This window comes from Mastomys coucha, unplaced genomic scaffold, assembly GCF_008632895.1.
Source record: "Mastomys coucha isolate ucsf_1 unplaced genomic scaffold, UCSF_Mcou_1 pScaffold4, whole genome shotgun sequence".
NCBI lineage: Eukaryota > Metazoa > Chordata > Mammalia > Rodentia > Muridae > Mastomys > Mastomys coucha.
The window spans coordinates 16,143,556-16,161,080 of record NW_022196910.1 but is presented as its reverse complement, the minus strand read 5'-3'; the positions used below and the strand labels follow the sequence as shown (position 1 = coordinate 16,161,080).

Here is a 17,525-nt window from a genome sequence, read left to right as displayed (position 1 = left end):
TCTCAACCTTCCAGTGCTGCCACCCTCTATATCGTTCCTCATGTTGTGGTGACCCCAAACCATAAAATTATCTTCCTTGCTACTTCATAACTAATTTTGCTACTGTTACCAGTCATAATGTATCTAATATGTATCTCATATGTATCAAGATAGCTGATATACAGACTCCTGTGAAAGGGCCATTTGACCCCTAAAGGGGTTGCTCCCCGCAGGTTGAGAACTTCAGTATTCCATCCTTCCCCTTCATCCCTGTCTCCCTCCAAACAGTGGTCTTAAATAAATGTGTTCACATTCTTTCTGGCAAAGGATAACTGTGCCTCTCTATTTCATGTGCCAATTGATGCCCAGCTCTAAGATGGTATTATAGACTTGTGGAAATTGCTTGGTTGGAGTGAAGTTTTGAGGGTGAAGCCAGCACATGGCATTGATGCCTTTACAGGAAAAAGATGCCAGAGGATTGCTCTGTGTGGGTATCCCTTTCAACCCTGCAAGAACAGAAGGAGAAGGCAGACGTCTACCAGCCAGGACAAGGACTCTCACCAGAACCTGGTTGTGCTGATGATGCCCAACCTTAGATTTCCAAATTGCCGAAGTATAAAAAAGTAAATCTTGGTTGTTTGTTTGGCATCTAATCATGACACTCTGAGTTGACTAATAGGGCTTTTAAGTTGTTTTTACCTAGGCCTTCTTTTCTTTTTCTTTTTTTAAAAAGCTCTCTATCCTGGGATCACTCCAATATTCCAGGCCTTCTTTTCTTTTTCTTTTTTTTAAAAAGCTCTCTACCCTGGGATTACTCCAATATTCTAATAAATTTTCTTAAATATTTTTAATGCTTTGTTATTATAATTTAAAACAATCTTTCTGGTGTTTATATTCATTGTGTGAAATGGTGATCTAAATATGATTGGGATTTTTCCCTCCAGATTAATAGGAAGTCATAAAAATGGACAGGACTCATTGTCACTGCTCATCACCAGGTAAAATTATTTTGCCTTATGAGGAGACAGTGCTACAGAAGAGGAGAAATCTTAACCAACCAGTATTTCAGTCAGGGAGTACATATCAAAGATACATTGAAATGATCCACACGAGACAGCTATTGACAACCATACTGATTGAGCCAAATAAAAGTCTGAGTCTTCTTTTATTGATGACCAGACTAGAGAGGAGGCTCATGCCTCTAACAAGTCTCTTGGTGCCCCCATTTAGGGGTAGAGTGTTTTTTAAAGGCAAAAACCCAAAGGGCATAATTCACACCAAAGTTAGATAAGGGTCGAAGTAGCCTTGAATGGCAGATCACAGGAATTATTTTAGACATAACATGACAATTATTGTTGACTTATATCTTCTTTAATTATTCTAGTTTAATTATTATTTTGGCTCATACCACTGGATCATAGTCAATCAAGGTCAACGATATCTCAAGGGTGCTACCAAGGCAGACGTGATCTTGGAGAGAAGGTGGTCAGAGGGCTGGGAACTGACTAAGATGGCTGGGAACTGACTAAGACAGTATTATGTTATACAATTCAACATAAAGAACTGAACACTTTCAACACTAGAAAACCAAAACTTCCAGTAAAAAAAAAAAAAAAGCCAATGAAATTAATGGGTATTTATCAAGAAAAGAAATGTGAATGGCTAACTTGTTTTTAAAAGTGTTCAACGTCCTTAGCTACCAGGGATACACAAAGTAAAGCTACTGTGGTGTATTACTATCATCTAGAAAGCAAATGCTGGTGAGAATGTGGCAAAGAAGCCTTATTTACTGCTGATGGGAGAGGAAACTAGTACAGTTACTATGGAAACCATGATGGTGGTTAAGCACACTAGCTTCTCATACAGAAGATCCAGGTTCAATTCCCACCACCCATAGGGCAGTTGGAATTAAAGGCATTCACTACCACCCTTCCCCTCAGGCTAAAAATCAGATTTTTAGAAAAAAGATTTATTTATTTATTTTATGCATATGAGTACACACTGTAGCTGTACAGAGAGTTGTGTGCCTTCATCTGGTTGTTGGGAATGGACTTTTTTTTCTTTTTTTCTTTTTGTTTTTTTTTTTTATTTTTGTTGTTGTTGTTTATTGAGACAGGGTTTCTCTGGGTAACCCTGGCTGTCCTGGAAACTCACTCTGTAGACCAGGCTGGCCTCAAACTCAGAAATCCGCCTGCCTCTGCCTCCCAAGTGCTGGGATTAAAGGCGTGTGCCACCACTGCCCTGCTCTTTTTTTTTTTTTTTTTTTTTACAAGACAGGGTTTCTCTGTATAGCTGTATAGCCTTGGCTGTCCTGGAACTCACTCTGTAGACCAGACTGGCCTCGAACTCAGAAATCCACCTGCCTCTTTTTTTAGGACCTCTGCTCATTCTGATCAACCCTGCTTGCTCTGGTAGAGCTCGCTTGCTCACTGTTCGCTCCGGCCCAAAGATTTATTTATTATTATAAATAAGTACACTGTAGCTGTCTTCAGACTTGCCAGAAGAGGGCGTCAGATCTCATTACAGTGAGCCACCATGTGGTTGCTGGGATTTGAACTCAGGACCTTTGGAAGAGCAGTTGGCGCTCTTAGCCCCTGAGCCATCTCACCAACTCCCAAAGCGAACTCTTGAAACCCCTAAGAAAATTTTGAAATCATTTCTACTACATTCCCCAAGCTACTCTCAAAGTGCCAGGCTAAGTGATCCCTCTGCCTTAGCCTCTACATGACTACATAAATGTACATGATGCCAAGGTGCCCGAGTAAAGGGCATTTTTTAATTCTGGCTGCGACATTGCCTAACTTTCTGTTGATTCTGGACTGCTTGCTTTTGGCCTCGCTTTATGCGAAAGTATTTCTTTCTTGATTGATTTGTTGCTGGTTTTTTGTTTGTTTGTGTGTGTGTGTGTGTGTGTGTGTGTGTGTGTGTGTGTGTGTGTGTGTTATGGTTAGCCAACATCCCCCTTTCCTGAGAGTCTACAAATATACATTATCCTAATTTAAAATCTCACATTAACCGTCCTATAAACCACACAGCTATTTGTCTTTGAACTCGGCTAGCCTTTCAACTCCTCCAATATCATTTTCTCTTTGTAGTGAAGTCCCTTGTTACCAACAAGTCCTCCGGGTCATAAAATACTCTCTCCAAGGACTGCAGTATTTCCTGGCATGTGTTTGCTTCAGTAAAATGATCAGTGTATTAAAAGCCCCAGGGCCTCTGCGGAAGCCAAAGATGGCCCCAGGACTCCTTCAAGGCATGTGTGAAATCTGCCCGTCACATAGACAGTCCTTGGCTGCACAGCACTCTGCAGAGCCTCTCTGTCCATTTCACAGGGCATGCTCGGTGTGCCGGGAGTGTCGGGGACTCTGGGAAAGGGATCGTTTTTTTAGGGCCCTTCCACCACAGCAAACATCTCCATGTCGGAGGCTTAGCAGGCCTCTAAGGTTAGCTTTAAATCCTTCACTTTACACCAGAGGAAACTAAGACACAGACCTCCAGCCAGACTTCCTTCCAGCAACTCAGCTGGTTTACACCAGGCCCATGCAAAGAACCTGAGGCCCTGACTTTAGATCCCAGATTCTTCAACTCGTTTAATGTATTAACTGACATCCCCATAGCAGACACAGGTGGGCTCTTTGTCCTTCTTTCAAGCCAGGTCTAACGTGACATTCAGAATCCTCTGTACTGTGGTTGACATTTACCAGTTGTCATCAGAAGGCAAAGAACCAGTCTGAAAGGCAAATGGCACGTTCAGTAGAAGGAGAAAAGGCTTTCTTTACAGGCGGTATTCACTGAAAGTGCTGTCCAGCCGCCTCCCCGTCTCCCCACATAGCTAACTTATGATGCTATTGAAGGCTAGAGTTCCCATGCGTATATGAAAACTCAGCTTGGCACAGTGCTTGGTGGAACTAAGTCTGACCAGCTGTGCTCTCAGTCACAAGGGAAATTAAACGATGAACATTGGTGCCTGGTTTGGGACATTCTGTTAAAAATACACACCATTAAAGACATACAGGTGGATGGCTTTACATAAAGCAGGTTTTCCTTCTCTCCCTGAGGTGCCGTGCGTGCATGTGGATGTTGAAAGCAAGGGGGTCTGTGTTAGCCTAGTCCTTTGGTGGGTCACAGTCTCATGAGTTCCTCTAGAGTTTCAGGCTGAATGACCAAGTCTGATATCTTCTGTGACTGTCTTGGGTTATGTTTCTGTGCCCATTTGCCATCTTAATAATCACTGTTCTGTTTACTTGTGGTGTTCTGGGGAAACCATTTGCCATTGTGAATCAAAACATTGTCTGGTCTATCTGACTTTCTTTACTTATGTTCCACATACATGTGGTGTGTGTGAGTGTGTGTGTGTGTGTGTGAGAGAGAGAGAGTATTTCGCAAAGCTTTGAAACCATTCCTATACTCCAATTCCAGAACACCTTCATCATTGTCAGAAAAAGCCTTGCATTCATGAGCGTTCAGTTGTAATTCTACTTCTCCTAGCTTGTGGCAATCACTAAGCTATTTGCCAATGTTATATGTTTACCGAGTCAGGATATTTCATGAAAGTGGGGTTAAATAACTTGATTTTGTAACCCATATTTTATTGCTGGTTTCTATCCACATTGTAGCATATCTGCTTGTTCCATTCTTGTTTATATGCTTGTCATTTTAAAAAGAATATCAGTGTCTTGAAAATGTTGCAAGTGCAATATATCCTAAAATAGACAGCTTTGCTAGTCTTAGTAGAGAAAATGAAACAAAATATTTAACTTGGAATTCAGTTTGACTAGTTAGCATTGGTGCACAAATACAATCAAAAATTTTTAATTTCATTAATTAAGAAATAAGGAAAATGAACAACTAAGATGGGCATAAAAATGATTGCCTTAATATACCTTTTTTTTTTTCAAGTCTTAGTGAAAATTAAGAGAGAAGTCAGGCTCATGTAGTATGATTTTCATCTCTTTATTTTATTACCCAGAAAACTCTGTGCACTGCTGAGTCGGCACATGCATCTGTGGAACAGGCAGGGAACAGGAAAGAGCACGAGGCACAGCTGAATTTAGAAAGTTAGAGATGCTTGCATCTGCCACACGAGACGGACAGGAGAGTCCTTCCAGCAGGCGAGAGAGCAGAGCGCAGACAACAGATGTGAGAAAGGTCCCAGAGCTGTCAGGTTTCAGCATCCTTGTGCCGAAGAAGGGAGGCGCCAACGTGATTGATGGTTGGAGCCTGTATAAAAAACGGTCCACATCTCAGCAGCTGCTTGTCATACTGACCCGCACCATCTCTCTGCTGCCCTTGGGGTCTCTGTCAACTGCTGCTAGAAAGGAGAAAAACTTTTGGAGAGTAATCTTTTGTTGTGGTCATGCCAGAACCCACTAAGAAAGAGGGTAAGGACACCTATAAATATTCTTATTATAGTCTCTAATATTTATTTTAGTATTTATTTTTAAACAATTGTCTGATTGTTTTTTAAAAAAGACTATAAGACAGTAGAATTACTGGGGTACAAAGATAAAAAAAATTGAGTGTGAAAAGTCCAGAAAGCTATATAACCAACTAAGAAATACCTGAAAAAGATAGTTTATAAAGCAATATTGATTCCAATGAGTAAATGGAAAATGCATTCTTCAATTTCAAGAGGTCCTTAAAATGATTAAATCAAAGATGTTAACTACCCACAGAGAGAAGGCTGCATTTTCAAGCTTATTTTTTTTACGTTGTTTCTCTAAATTTCCATCTTGTGTCTGTGGTTTGCAGGGGTTAGGGCCTGGGGTGCTTTTTCAAGCACTTAATAAACTTAGTCAAGTTTTCAAATCACAAGAATCTGGGATATTATTTGTTGTTTTTCTTCTTTTTCACAGAAAGGCATTTGAAATATACAAATAAGAATTCTTCTTTGATTGTCCTTTGCGAGCTTAACTTTGTAATTCTTGCTGGAAAATAAAATCTTTCTGAATATGATTAGTAGATTGTGCCTCCTCTGAGTTTTGCTGCATACAATCTGAAAATACGTAGCCTTTAAAACATAATTAAGAATAAAAAAGAAAGACAATTAAGGAGCAGTCTTAATGAGAAGAAAAATTTCTCCTTTCTATAAAAAGATCAGTATTTTAAAATTGCTCATTAGTAATATAAGTAAATTAGTGTTTGTGGTTAGGAAAATAGTGAAAATGTACATTTACATAAATACATTAACTTTTAAAGGAAGCATCTTTTATAAATATTACCTCATACTCTGGTTTCCCTTGGGATGATATAAATCTTTCATCCTTTACTAAAGATTACAGAGGAGAGGAATACCTTTGAGTCTTGAGCCAAGTTTTTGATGAGCCAAGTTTTTGACAAGCCAAGTTTTTGATGATTCATTTCTTTGGGACTAACGCAAAAATGTAAACATTTAAATCAAATCCGTTTCACATGGGGCTTTTGAATCTTTTTTTTTCTTCTTCTCTGTTGATAAAAGCATACTTGCACACACCCATGGATATATGTACACAAGTTTAGCAGAGAACATAGCTTTCCATTTTCAGTTTCGAAAAGTGTTTGTTATCGTTATTGTGAAGAACAGAGATGCCACACGTTGAAGCTGAAGTTGAGCTACTAACCAAATTCTGAAAAAGCTTTTAAGTATTTTTCTTTATGTAATTAGGTAGTCAGCGCTGACAAGTTGGGGCGATCAGTTACAGGTTGGCCCTATTTAGTGGCAGAGAGCATTGATGGATGAAGTCTTTCTCCCAAAATAACCACACCAAATGCATGCATTAATATGGGAACTTAATCCCAACTCTGGGGAAGTGTGTGTGTGTGTCTAACCCCTGCAAAAGTGTCTTATTTGTAACACAAATGATTTACATGTGTATTAAATGTACCCTTTTATCTGATGGGTCACTTGACCTGCCTCTTCAAGGCTTACTTGAATGAAATGCCTTTTATAATTCCTAACTGAAAACAGAAGATTATTTTAAATCAGTCTGAATGTCATCTGTTGTTTGAAATCCCAATTGAAAATGACAAGAAAGCTCGAAGATTAATAAGTCAGGTGCTAGGCTGCGGAACCAATAAAGCAAATTAAATTATGCTGCCTGCTGGATGAAGGGTTGGTTTGTGTTTGCTTTGGCGACTTGATCCAAATCTATTCTGCATTTGGAGAGAATGAAATTAGAGAGCTAGAAAGAAGATATATATATATATATTTTACTCAGATATATTTTGTACATTTAAAATAGAAGTTCGCATGAACACTAACGTCTCCACGAGTTTCTTTTGCTGTCAAACTATGTTTTATAATCTGTGTAGGGGCCCCTCCACCCAAGACAGTAATTTTATACCATAGATTCTTTGCTTAGTTTAAATTTGGCTGGTGGGAAGTGGCATCTCCAAAGCATCCCTGATATATTTAAAAGCCATCAACCGAGGAAATACAGAGATTTCCTTTTTAAATCCCCTTACCAGCAGAACTGATTGTTAAAGGAACTGCATCTTCAGTTTGCCTTCGTGGGACTGTCACCTTTAAGGATCACTGTCGTTTACATCCCGAAGAACATGATAATGTCTGTGCTGCTCTGGTCTGTAGCAGCCACACACCCTGTAGATGGTTTCACAGTTAACACTGTTGGCTGTTATTTCACTGAAGCCGCCCCGTGTATGACAGCACCAAGAATAAAACATGCCCTTTGTCAGAACTTCCTGTAGATACCCTCCCCCCACCCAAAGAACCAGCCCCTCTAGCCTTGACGAATCTTCCTTCTCCTCCACAGTTGGGAACACTAGGCTGTGAGCCTCGATAGGATCTGGCAAAGAGACCGAGTTTTCAGCACCCAAAGGTGCAAAGGACATCTCACTTAGATGCTTCCAGCCTGCAGTGGCCTAGTTCATGGGATCTGGTGTCAGTTCTTCGGGTAGTGGGTCATTCTAAGGAAGAGAAAGATGGGTGAAGCTTTGAACCTCAAGGAGACAGTCTAGTGGAAAGAATTAGTATAGCTCCCGTTTGGACCCATGAAAATATTTTGGCTATCTTAAGGACTCCTTTGTAAACAGAAAGCATTGTTTTCCCTTGGAGGAGCTGGGGATCAAATCCAGGGCCTCATGCATGCTGGGTATGTGCTCCACTATTGAGCTACACCCTTGCCTAGAATAGGAGTAACTATTTCCCATTTTCTACCCTGCATTTCACCCATTGCATATGCATTTGGACAACTGTATTATTTATCCCCTGGAGCTATATTACAGCCTGAGGCCATTATGTTTTTCTAATCAGAGGGTGAGAGAAGGCGTTGGAAGGAAGCTTCAGCTGGTAGGAATCTCCCAGAGTGCCTTGCCAATGGATTCACTATGTCTCCACTATTACTTAAGCCTGACTCTTCTCCATTTCAGAGAGTTCTATAAGGTGACTTCTGCTCATCTTAGTGGATGACTGCCCTTCTGGGTCCTAATATGCAAAGACATAACCTGTCACTGGAAAATTTCCTTTTTTTTTTCAGGCAAATAGAAACTATCAACCTAAAAATTAATAAAGATTCAAATAACCTTTCTTCTTGGGATAGAATCTTTATTAGTTTAAAAATAGTTTGGAGTTGGTGAGGTGGCTCAGCAGATAAAGGCAATTGCAACCGAGCTTATCAACCGTAGTTCCATCCATGAGACCTACACTGTGAAAGGAGAGAGTCAACTACCACAAGTAGTCCTCTGACCTCCCCAAGCTCACAATGGCACACACGGGCCCACGTGGACACACACACACACACACACACACACACACACTAAATAAAATGTAATAAAAATTATACAAACAAAATGAATGACTCTTAAATACATAAAAATTATTTTACCTCTGCAGCATGTAATGATGAAAGAAAGCCACAAGGCCTGGTACTTTAGAATCTGCATGGAGTTGTTGAGTCTTAGATTCTATCCAACCTTGAAAGATTCTTTTCTCATGCATTGGATTGAGGTCTCAAGATGAACTTCACTTTTATCACATGGTGTATCTGGTGCTGTTATATTTTGCATACATAGCTTGCCAGGAGAGATCAAACCTTGGGCATTGATCAAAATATATGGTGGAGTCATAATTTTCTCCTCTTTCATACCAGATCTTTTCTTTAATGGTGAAGGCACAGGACAACTCAGGGTTCTTTATGGCTGCAATGGCAAAAGTGTATCCCAATAACTTCCGGAGTCAAAGCCATGGCTTTTCATCTGTATCGACATTCAATGTACAATCTGGCTGTGTCTACGTGGGCTTTTTCAGTGGAAGCAGGAGGGAACACGGTCACGGGGATAACTTTCAGTCTAGAAGCTTGCCTCACTTCCTATACTTTTCTTTCCTGGTCCCTAGAACATGTTAATGTTCTGGGGAGTTCAAAATCCAATCTGAATCTCAAGCGGCATCCTTCACCTCCTGCCTATTTCTCGGCATGGCTTGGGGCTTAGTCATCACCAGAAAAGGAGCCCAGTGATGGGAAGCCTCCCTCTCATATTTACTCGTTGACCTTCAGTTTCCACATACAAGCCACTGGATGGCTTATTGGAAGTCCCAAAATAAACTTGATTTGGAAAGATATATATCTATATCTTCTGTAGATCATATAATAATGCAAACTATACATACAGTATATATTATATATAACACCATAAATTATATAATATTTAACATATTAGAGTGAAGTTAATAATTTATAAGAAGCAAGATAAAAAAATAGAGGAGAAAGGGGGAGGCATTTTTTTTAGTCAAGACCATCTGTTTTCCTTCTAGCTCTGCATGATCATGTTTGTCAAGCAAAAGACTCAGATGAGAAATGTAGACATCATACTGTCAGGTGTGTTGCAGCAACACATGCATAGAATCCCAACATCCAGGAGGCTGAAGTAGGAGAATGGAGACTTCAAGGCCAACCTGGGCTACATAGTAAGATGCAAACTTAAAAACAAGACAAAAAGAAATGCTTGGAATAAGTACTGTAGTATTAATACCCCACCCCCCACCTCCCACCCCCAACCCATTCAGAAAAGAGCTGCCTCAAAACAGGAGATTCCCAGTGCAGGCTTGGGCTGTCTGCTTAAGAGGGAATATTTGAGGTAGATGCACCCTAGAGGGGCTTAATGCTTGGCAGAATTCTTCTGTTTTAGTGCCTGCTTTTATGATCATCTGTACTGCACCTGTTAGGGAGATAAATAAAGGACTGGGTGACTCTTTCCTCTCCATCTCTCTAAATAAATAGCTTAGGGAAAAAAAAAACTGTGGGAAGCTTCTCGGTCGAGTTCGGCTGAAGATGCTCCCCTCTTGTTCCCAAGGAGTTTCAAATAGCAGGAAAGTCAAGGGTAAGAGGATTAACTGGTAAATATGTCCAATGTTCCCTGCTTGTCTGACAAGCTTAAGAGAAAGGAAACTTGTCAAGTACTTAGATTTTCTTGGTGGCTTGCTTTATTTTGGGTCTGAGACGTGGCTGTGGCCCTCAGAGGTTTTCACTTTTGTTTAAGTGGTGTCTTCCTCTGTAGCTCATCCTGGCCTTGAATCTGCCATCTTCCCCCCCACCCCCCAGCCTCTCCAGGGCTGGGAATATAGGCCAGCACCATCTTTCCCAGGTTTCAAGTATTTACTGTCAAGGCTGATTGATAGGAACACATGGTTTACAATGTTTCTTTATCGATGGCAATTTGAAAGACCATCCTCCAACACGCATGTTGGAATAAGCTACCCAAACTGAAGTCACTTTCAAATAAATCATCTCCTTAAAAATTTGAATGAAACAATCCTCTTCAATACTCTTGCAAATACATCCTTTTAAATCTCAGGGGATCTATGAGAGGAAGTAGGTATAATGTCATTGCTATTGCTTTTATAGACTTAGAAGGGATGCTTGTTCTTTTAATGTAAATTACTAATGACCAGTTTATTTTAAAATGATAACTTAGAGTCTTTATGGACCTCTAAAGAGGATTTTACTATTATTAAAATTTTCTATTTTTACCAGCACGCCTTCTTAATTTTCTCTATGAAGCCTTACTAAGGGAGACTAAGATGGCTCTTGGCTATCAGTGACTTCTGTGCTAATTCTAACTCTAGGCCATATCTCTAGATGCACTTGTGTGTGTTAGAAAACAAGCATCAGAGTGAACGTCTTAGCGATAAGAAATCAGCCCTGTCTCACTGTCACTCAGTGCTAGTTCTTGATGCAATGAGATCTTTTTTTTTTTTCTCCTGAAACTCTTCAGTTGGTTCAGAGGTAGCATCCTGGGAAAACTCAATAATTCCCCAAGAAGTTAGTTACTGAATTGTGTTATTCTGAGTTAGGTAAATTGTGAAGAATCTAGTTTTCAGTCAAGAGCCATTTCCTCAAAATCGACAGCACACCTATTAACAAAGACCAAACTATGAAGAACCAAGACCTTAATATTTAATTCCCCAGAGGCTGCAGATTACTGCACGAACAGAGAGAATATGACCTCTGTCCTCATAGGTCTTATTTTTATTTTTACTTACAGACAGATCCCCTAAATCAAAATGATGATATTGTCTTGTCCCACCTGAATCTGTCCTGCATAGACAGGGTCAGGCTATAACTTACAGAGACTGCATCTGCCCAGCCACACAGATAGACAACAAGCCAAAATTTCAGGCTCTTTCCATGCATAAGGCAGAGCTCTTCCAGTCTCTGCATGTGATTGCAGAGGCAGCTTTTAGATCTCAGAGGGGCAGGTGTGGATAGGCTGAGTAAGTTAGCAGGGAGAGGGGAGGTTCATCCCGCCCTGAGTGTATTTCTCCCTCTAAGATGAGTTCACAAGAAACCAACTATAAGCTGACTCTGATTGTGCCTTTCAAGTTTAAATCCACTTCGATAAGACTTTTGCCCTTTTAGGCCCCCTAAGAATCTTTTTATAGGCCAGTTTGGCACACAAATGAAATATCTAAAGTTACATTTCATATGTCAGATGTTAGGTCTTACAGGTTTATTTTACTCGATTTTTGACTTGGCTTATTTATCTATTTGGGCTAATCATCTTTCTTCTTCAAAGTCATTCAAGCCTTCTCTAGATAGCATCAAAAACCTCCTCCTAAAATTTCCCAGAATGCTCTGCTTATGGTCTTTGTCTTTTATAAAATGTCATACTGTAGCTGATGTCCTATTTATATCGAGAATTATCTTACTCATAGAATTGAACATTTTAGTTTATCATGGTTGGGGCCAGATGTCTTTATGATTGTTCTGTATATATTTGGCCTTTTAAAATATATATTAAATAATATTCTTATCAAGCATCTCTGTGTGGTACTAATGGAACACTCTAGAAAGCTTGAATTCCTGCTGAGCGGTGTACTTTCTGTATACTTTCTATGCCTTGCTCCTCTCATGTCTAAAATGTGATTAAAACAATACCTGACTTGCAAGGTCTTTGTAACTGGAAATAAATCAGATCAAGTGCTCAGAACGAGGCCTACCATATAGCAAAACTACAGGCAGTGAGCCCAGAACCCTTGCCAGACATAAGGTATTAAAAACCTTGCATGTGATAAAAGCTTTGGTATTTCCAACAACGTTGGCTGCTTCCTCCTAACCTATTGTTAATTTATAACACGTGACCAGATAAAAGTTGTTTCGTTTGTTGTTTTAGTTGTTGGTTTTTGAAAGAGAGTCTTGCTCTGTAGTCTTGGCTAGCCTGGTTCTTTCTGTAGAGCTCTGGCTGGCCTTGACCTTGGCAGTCTTCTCCCCTCTGTTTCTTGAGAGCTGGGGTTACCAGCAGGCAGTGACACAATAGTTGGAGCTGATATTATTGTAATGACCATTGTTGCCACCAGGAGTGTGTGCTTATTTTAGTCAAAGTGAAAAGGTCTTACTTTTTACACAGTTCAGATAAAAAAAAAAGGGGTGTAGACTCCAGGGTCTCTGTTGTGTTCCCAGTGAAGTGTTGAAGGGTCTCCAGCTGTCAGAAAGAAAAGGACATTCAGCTGCTTCTTTACATGACCTTTCCCACTTAGATGAAAATGTCATCTTGAATAGTTGAGCCTATAGCTGTATGTCACCAACAGTTATGACTTGGGTTTGAGGGACATAAGATTTCTCTAGAGGTGCCTTTAGCAGTCAGTCTTCCTGACTCTGAATTTTTCTCAGATAACTGCATAAAGAGATAGTCTTGACTGCACACAGATGGGATGTGTAACAAATTGATTGCCACTGGTTTATAGCTGTGGAATCTTATTTTCATGACCCTATCTAGCATCAGGACTCTCTTTCCTCTATTTTTTAAAAAAATCACTCAAAGTGAGTCCCAGCAGGTACTTGGGTGAAGGCCTTGAAGGGATTTATCCCATAATCTCTGACTACAAACCAAGTCAATAATGCAGATCACTATGCAAATCACTTGTGAAAGTTTTTCCTTATGATGTGTGCTAAACTATCTCAATTTCTTAAAATTGTGTCCAGCTTTATCCAGTGGCCATTTTGACCACATTTGATTGTCTTTGGTAACAGGAGTTAAAGAAGCAAAGTCATTGTCCTGGGTGAAATATCTTGTACTTGTTGCTGTGTGACAATACCTGTATCTCCATCCTCTTTCGGTGTGGAATGGCAGCGTGAGTTGAAACACGTACAATTTGAACAAAACACAAGCTAACTGAGAGGTTTTGTTTTTGTTTTTGTTTTTGTTTTTTTTTTTTTAAAGCCCAGTGGATTTAGGGAAATTCCATCAAGCTGAAGTGTGAGTCATCGAAATCTTCAAAATCCATGCACAATTAAACTTTGTCTATTCAGAGTCTTCAGCAACATGTGGCCACAGCAGATAAATCTGGATTACATGGGTTAAGCCATTTTAAAGAGTAGGGCTGTCCGCAATGCTAAGGGTTCACTTTGTTCTAGAACCTGGTAATCTTTATCATTTCAATCAATACTGGATAGAAATGTGTCTAAAACCTAATATCTCTGTACTTAAAAACAAAAAACAAGAAAACAAAAATAAAAACAACATCTACACTTTAAAAGAAGCAAATGGGAGCCAGGTGTCATTACACAGGCCTGGAATCCCAGAAGTTAGGAGATAGAGACAGGAAGATTAGTAGTTCAAGGCCATCCTTAGCTATATAGCAGCTGTAAGGTTAGCCTGGGCGACATGGGATTCCATCTCAAAAACCAAAAGTGAGCAATAAATCACAGCGCATGTAATTTAACTTTGCCTTACACTACAGATTCTGTAGAACATGTTATCCCAAGAACCCAAACTACTGGTTTTAGTGTCAAATGAGTTTGTGTTTGTATTTTGAATCGCCATCAAGTAATTAGTAGCTCTGCTGTTGTTCTTTGCTGGAAGTTTGCTTTATTGTGCCGTCCATCCCTGGATGAAACCCCGCCTTCTGCTGTTATGCCCATGGTCCCATGGACTAGCTACCGAGGGCTTAATGAATCCTTGAGAACAGTCACTGTTTAAGACAGCATGCACTTTCAAGGTCATGCAAATACAAGGTAGACACATAAGGGCAAGCAATATCTTGAAAGTTGCTTATTTAGGCAACTTGCCTCCCCCAAGGCCAGTGTTCTGTGCTCGATCAAGACTTGGATACATCTCAGGGACCTCAGTGAGGCAGCTTGAGAAGCTAAACACAAATGCATTTGCCTCCCTTGAACTCTGAGATCAGCAGCTCTTATCTGGATAAGTGAATAAGGTAGATGGAAGGAATATTAAGGAGGAAGCAATATTGAACGATATTGTCTCTGTCATTGTGCCCATAGGAAAACAAGTTGCTACCTCTAAAGTCATTTTACAGTTTTGCTTTGTTTTCCAACACATTTTTATTGATTATTTGGGAATTTCACATAATGCGCCCCATCACATTCACTTGCAGTCTGCTCAGGTCCTCCCTCTTTTGAGACCTCACAAAAAAGGAGGAGAGGGAGGAGGGGGAGGGGAAGGAAGAGGAGAAGAGGAAGAGGAGGGAGAAAGAAGAGGAGGACAAAGAGGAAGAGGAAGAGGAGAAGGTGGGAGAGGAGGAGAAAGAAGAGAAGAAAGAAGGAGAAAAGGAAGAGAAGGAGAAAAGGAGGAAGAGGAGGAAGAGGAGGAAGGGGAGACAACCTAGTTTCTTTTTTTTTTTTTAAAGATTTATAGAAATAAATCTTTAAATAAATGAGTACACTGTACCTGTCTTCAGACACATCAGAAGAGGCCATCAGATTTCTTTTTTTTTTTAATTTATTTATTTATTATATGTAAGTAAACTGTAGCTGTCTCAGACACACCACAAGAGGGCATCAGATCTCATTGCAGATGGTTGTGAGCCACCATGTGGTTGCTGGAATTTGAACTCAAGACCTGCAGAAGAGCTGTCAGTGCTCTTAAACCACTGAGCCATCTCTCCAGCCCCATCAGATTTCATTATGGGTGGTTGTGAGCCACCATGTGATTGCTGGGATTTGAACTCATGACCTTTGGAAGAGCAGATGGTGCTCTTACCTGATGAGCCATCTTACCAGACCAACAACCAAGTTTTTAAACAGGGTCTCACTATGTAGCATTGACTGCCCTGGGACTCACTTTGTAGACCAACCAGACTGGTCTTGAACTCATAGAGATCTACTTGCCTCTGCCTCCTGAGTACTGGGATTAATGACATGTGCCACCATATTTGGCTACATTTTTTTTTTTTTTTAAAAAAAAGGTTTATTTACTTATTGTTTATTTTATGTATATGGGTATTTTGCCTGCATTTACATCTGTGCACCCCATGCAGAGCCAGAAGACAGTATTGGATCCCCTAGAACTACATATAGTTGTGAGTCATCATGTGGGTGCTAAGAATTGAACCTGGGGCCCTGAAGAGATGGCTCATTGGCTAGAGCACTGACTGCTCTTCCTGAGATCCTGAGATCAATTCTCAGCAACCACATGGTGGCTCACTACCATCTGTAATGAGATCTGATGCCCTCTTCTGGTGTGTCTGAAGAAAGCAATGGTGTACTCATATACATAAAATAAATAAAGCCGGACAGTAGTGGCACATGCCTTCAATCCCAGCACTTGGGAGGCAGAGGCAGGTAGATTTCTGAGTTCGAGGCCAGCCTGGTCTACAGAGTGAGTTCCAGGACAGCCAGGGCTACACAGAGAAATCCCTGTCTCAAAAAACCAAAATAAATAAATAAATCTTTAAGAAAAAAAAAAAAGAATTGAACCTGGGTCCTTTGTAAGAGCAGTTTCACATTTTTATCAATCAAAGCTCCAAATAAAGTATAAACCATGAATTTATTCACATTAAAAAGACCTTACCCTATTCTCACCTAGATACATATTTCACACACACACACACACACACACACACACACACACACACACACACACACACATATTTCCTTACGCTTTTAGAACAGGACCTTGCTATGTTGCTAAGTCTCAGGCAATAGTCCCTGCTCAACCTTGGAAGTGAGAAGAGTTTTTTGCACACCACTCTTAGTTATTGAAGACACTGACCAGTTTCTGATTATTACTTTTGAGAAAATTTAAAGTCCAAAGATGTTCCACACATTAAAATATCTAGGCATGCATTCTTTCTATCAGAATGCTGACATCATTACATGTGGTGTGTCCTTTGGAAAACTTCACCCATGAGAATGTGAACGAAAAATGAAAATTACATCTTAAAATTACAGCAGTAACATTGATATTCTAGACTCTCTAAAAGAGTCTTCGGGGCTCAGGATTCCCAGCCCATACTTTGAGAACTATTATTATAAATCAGGTGTTTGTTAAGTTTTTGGGACAGTAGTTATTACAGCTGACATTTCCATAGGTGAATGTCTCCATATGAACCATGTTTTCCACTGAGACTATTTCCTTCTGGTGTGCTGTTGTCTGGGAATTTGCTCCAAGTAGAGGAAATACATAGTGCCAGAGTCCACCATCAGCATAGAGAATGCATACAATGCTCATTGCCTCTTTAATGGAAAAAGAAAGAGAATTTGCTATGTTGCCAAAAGTGACCTCTGTAACAGTGGGTTGGGTAAAGTCACCTTGATTGATGTGTGCAATATATAACATTGCCACATATTTCTTTTTGAACTCAGAATGTTACCTTAAAAATAAGAAACCCAGGTCAGTAAGATGGCTCAGCAAGCAAAGGCTCTGGCCACCGAGCCTGAGGACCTGATGTTTATACCTGAGGCCCACGTGGTGGAAGGAGAGAACCGATTGCTGTCCTCTGACCTCCACATGCACACTGTGGTACATGCACACACGGGTACCTGCACATACACCACACACACACAAATATGTGTTTTATCAATATAAATAATAATTAAGTCTGACCACGGTGGCCCACTCTTGTAATCCCTGCACTCAAGAGATGGATATGCAAGAATTTCAAATCTAGCTTGGTCTACATAGACTTTGCCTCAAAGATAAATAAGCCATATCACTTTCTCCTCAGACTCTTATTACCAAAGGATGGTTTTAGAAGATTCATTTTCCAAAAGCTTCCTCCATAGGTGACAGAATGGAAACCACAAAAGACATAATATTCAATGATAACTTTTTTATGTGTCGTTTCTGATTCTACGTTCATGTAACATTCATGT

General features: G+C 40.1%; 1 protein-coding gene and 1 non-coding gene across 19 annotated transcripts in view; both read left to right on the top strand.

Moving 5' to 3' along the window:
• The first annotated feature begins 5,112 nt into the window (after positions 1-5,112).
• Mybpc1 (myosin binding protein C1) overlaps positions 5,113-17,525 on the top strand; it is an 86,639-nt gene continuing 74,226 nt past the window's right edge. For 7 of the 18 annotated variants that reach the window (XM_031350241.1, XM_031350238.1, XM_031350240.1 and 4 more), the window contains exon 1: positions 5,128-5,360. In XM_031350241.1, coding sequence (XP_031206101.1) covers positions 5,336-5,360 — 25 coding nt within the window. In that variant the 5' untranslated portion in view covers positions 5,128-5,335. Of the gene's footprint in view, positions 5,361-17,525 lie in introns of all 18 variants that reach the window. The other 11 variants (XM_031350244.1, XM_031350239.1, XM_031350243.1 and 8 more) reach the window with 5 other exon arrangements.
• LOC116076644 lies at positions 6,204-6,318 on the top strand. The gene has a single exon (XR_004113043.1). It is a non-coding gene; the product is annotated as a U5 spliceosomal RNA (small nuclear RNA).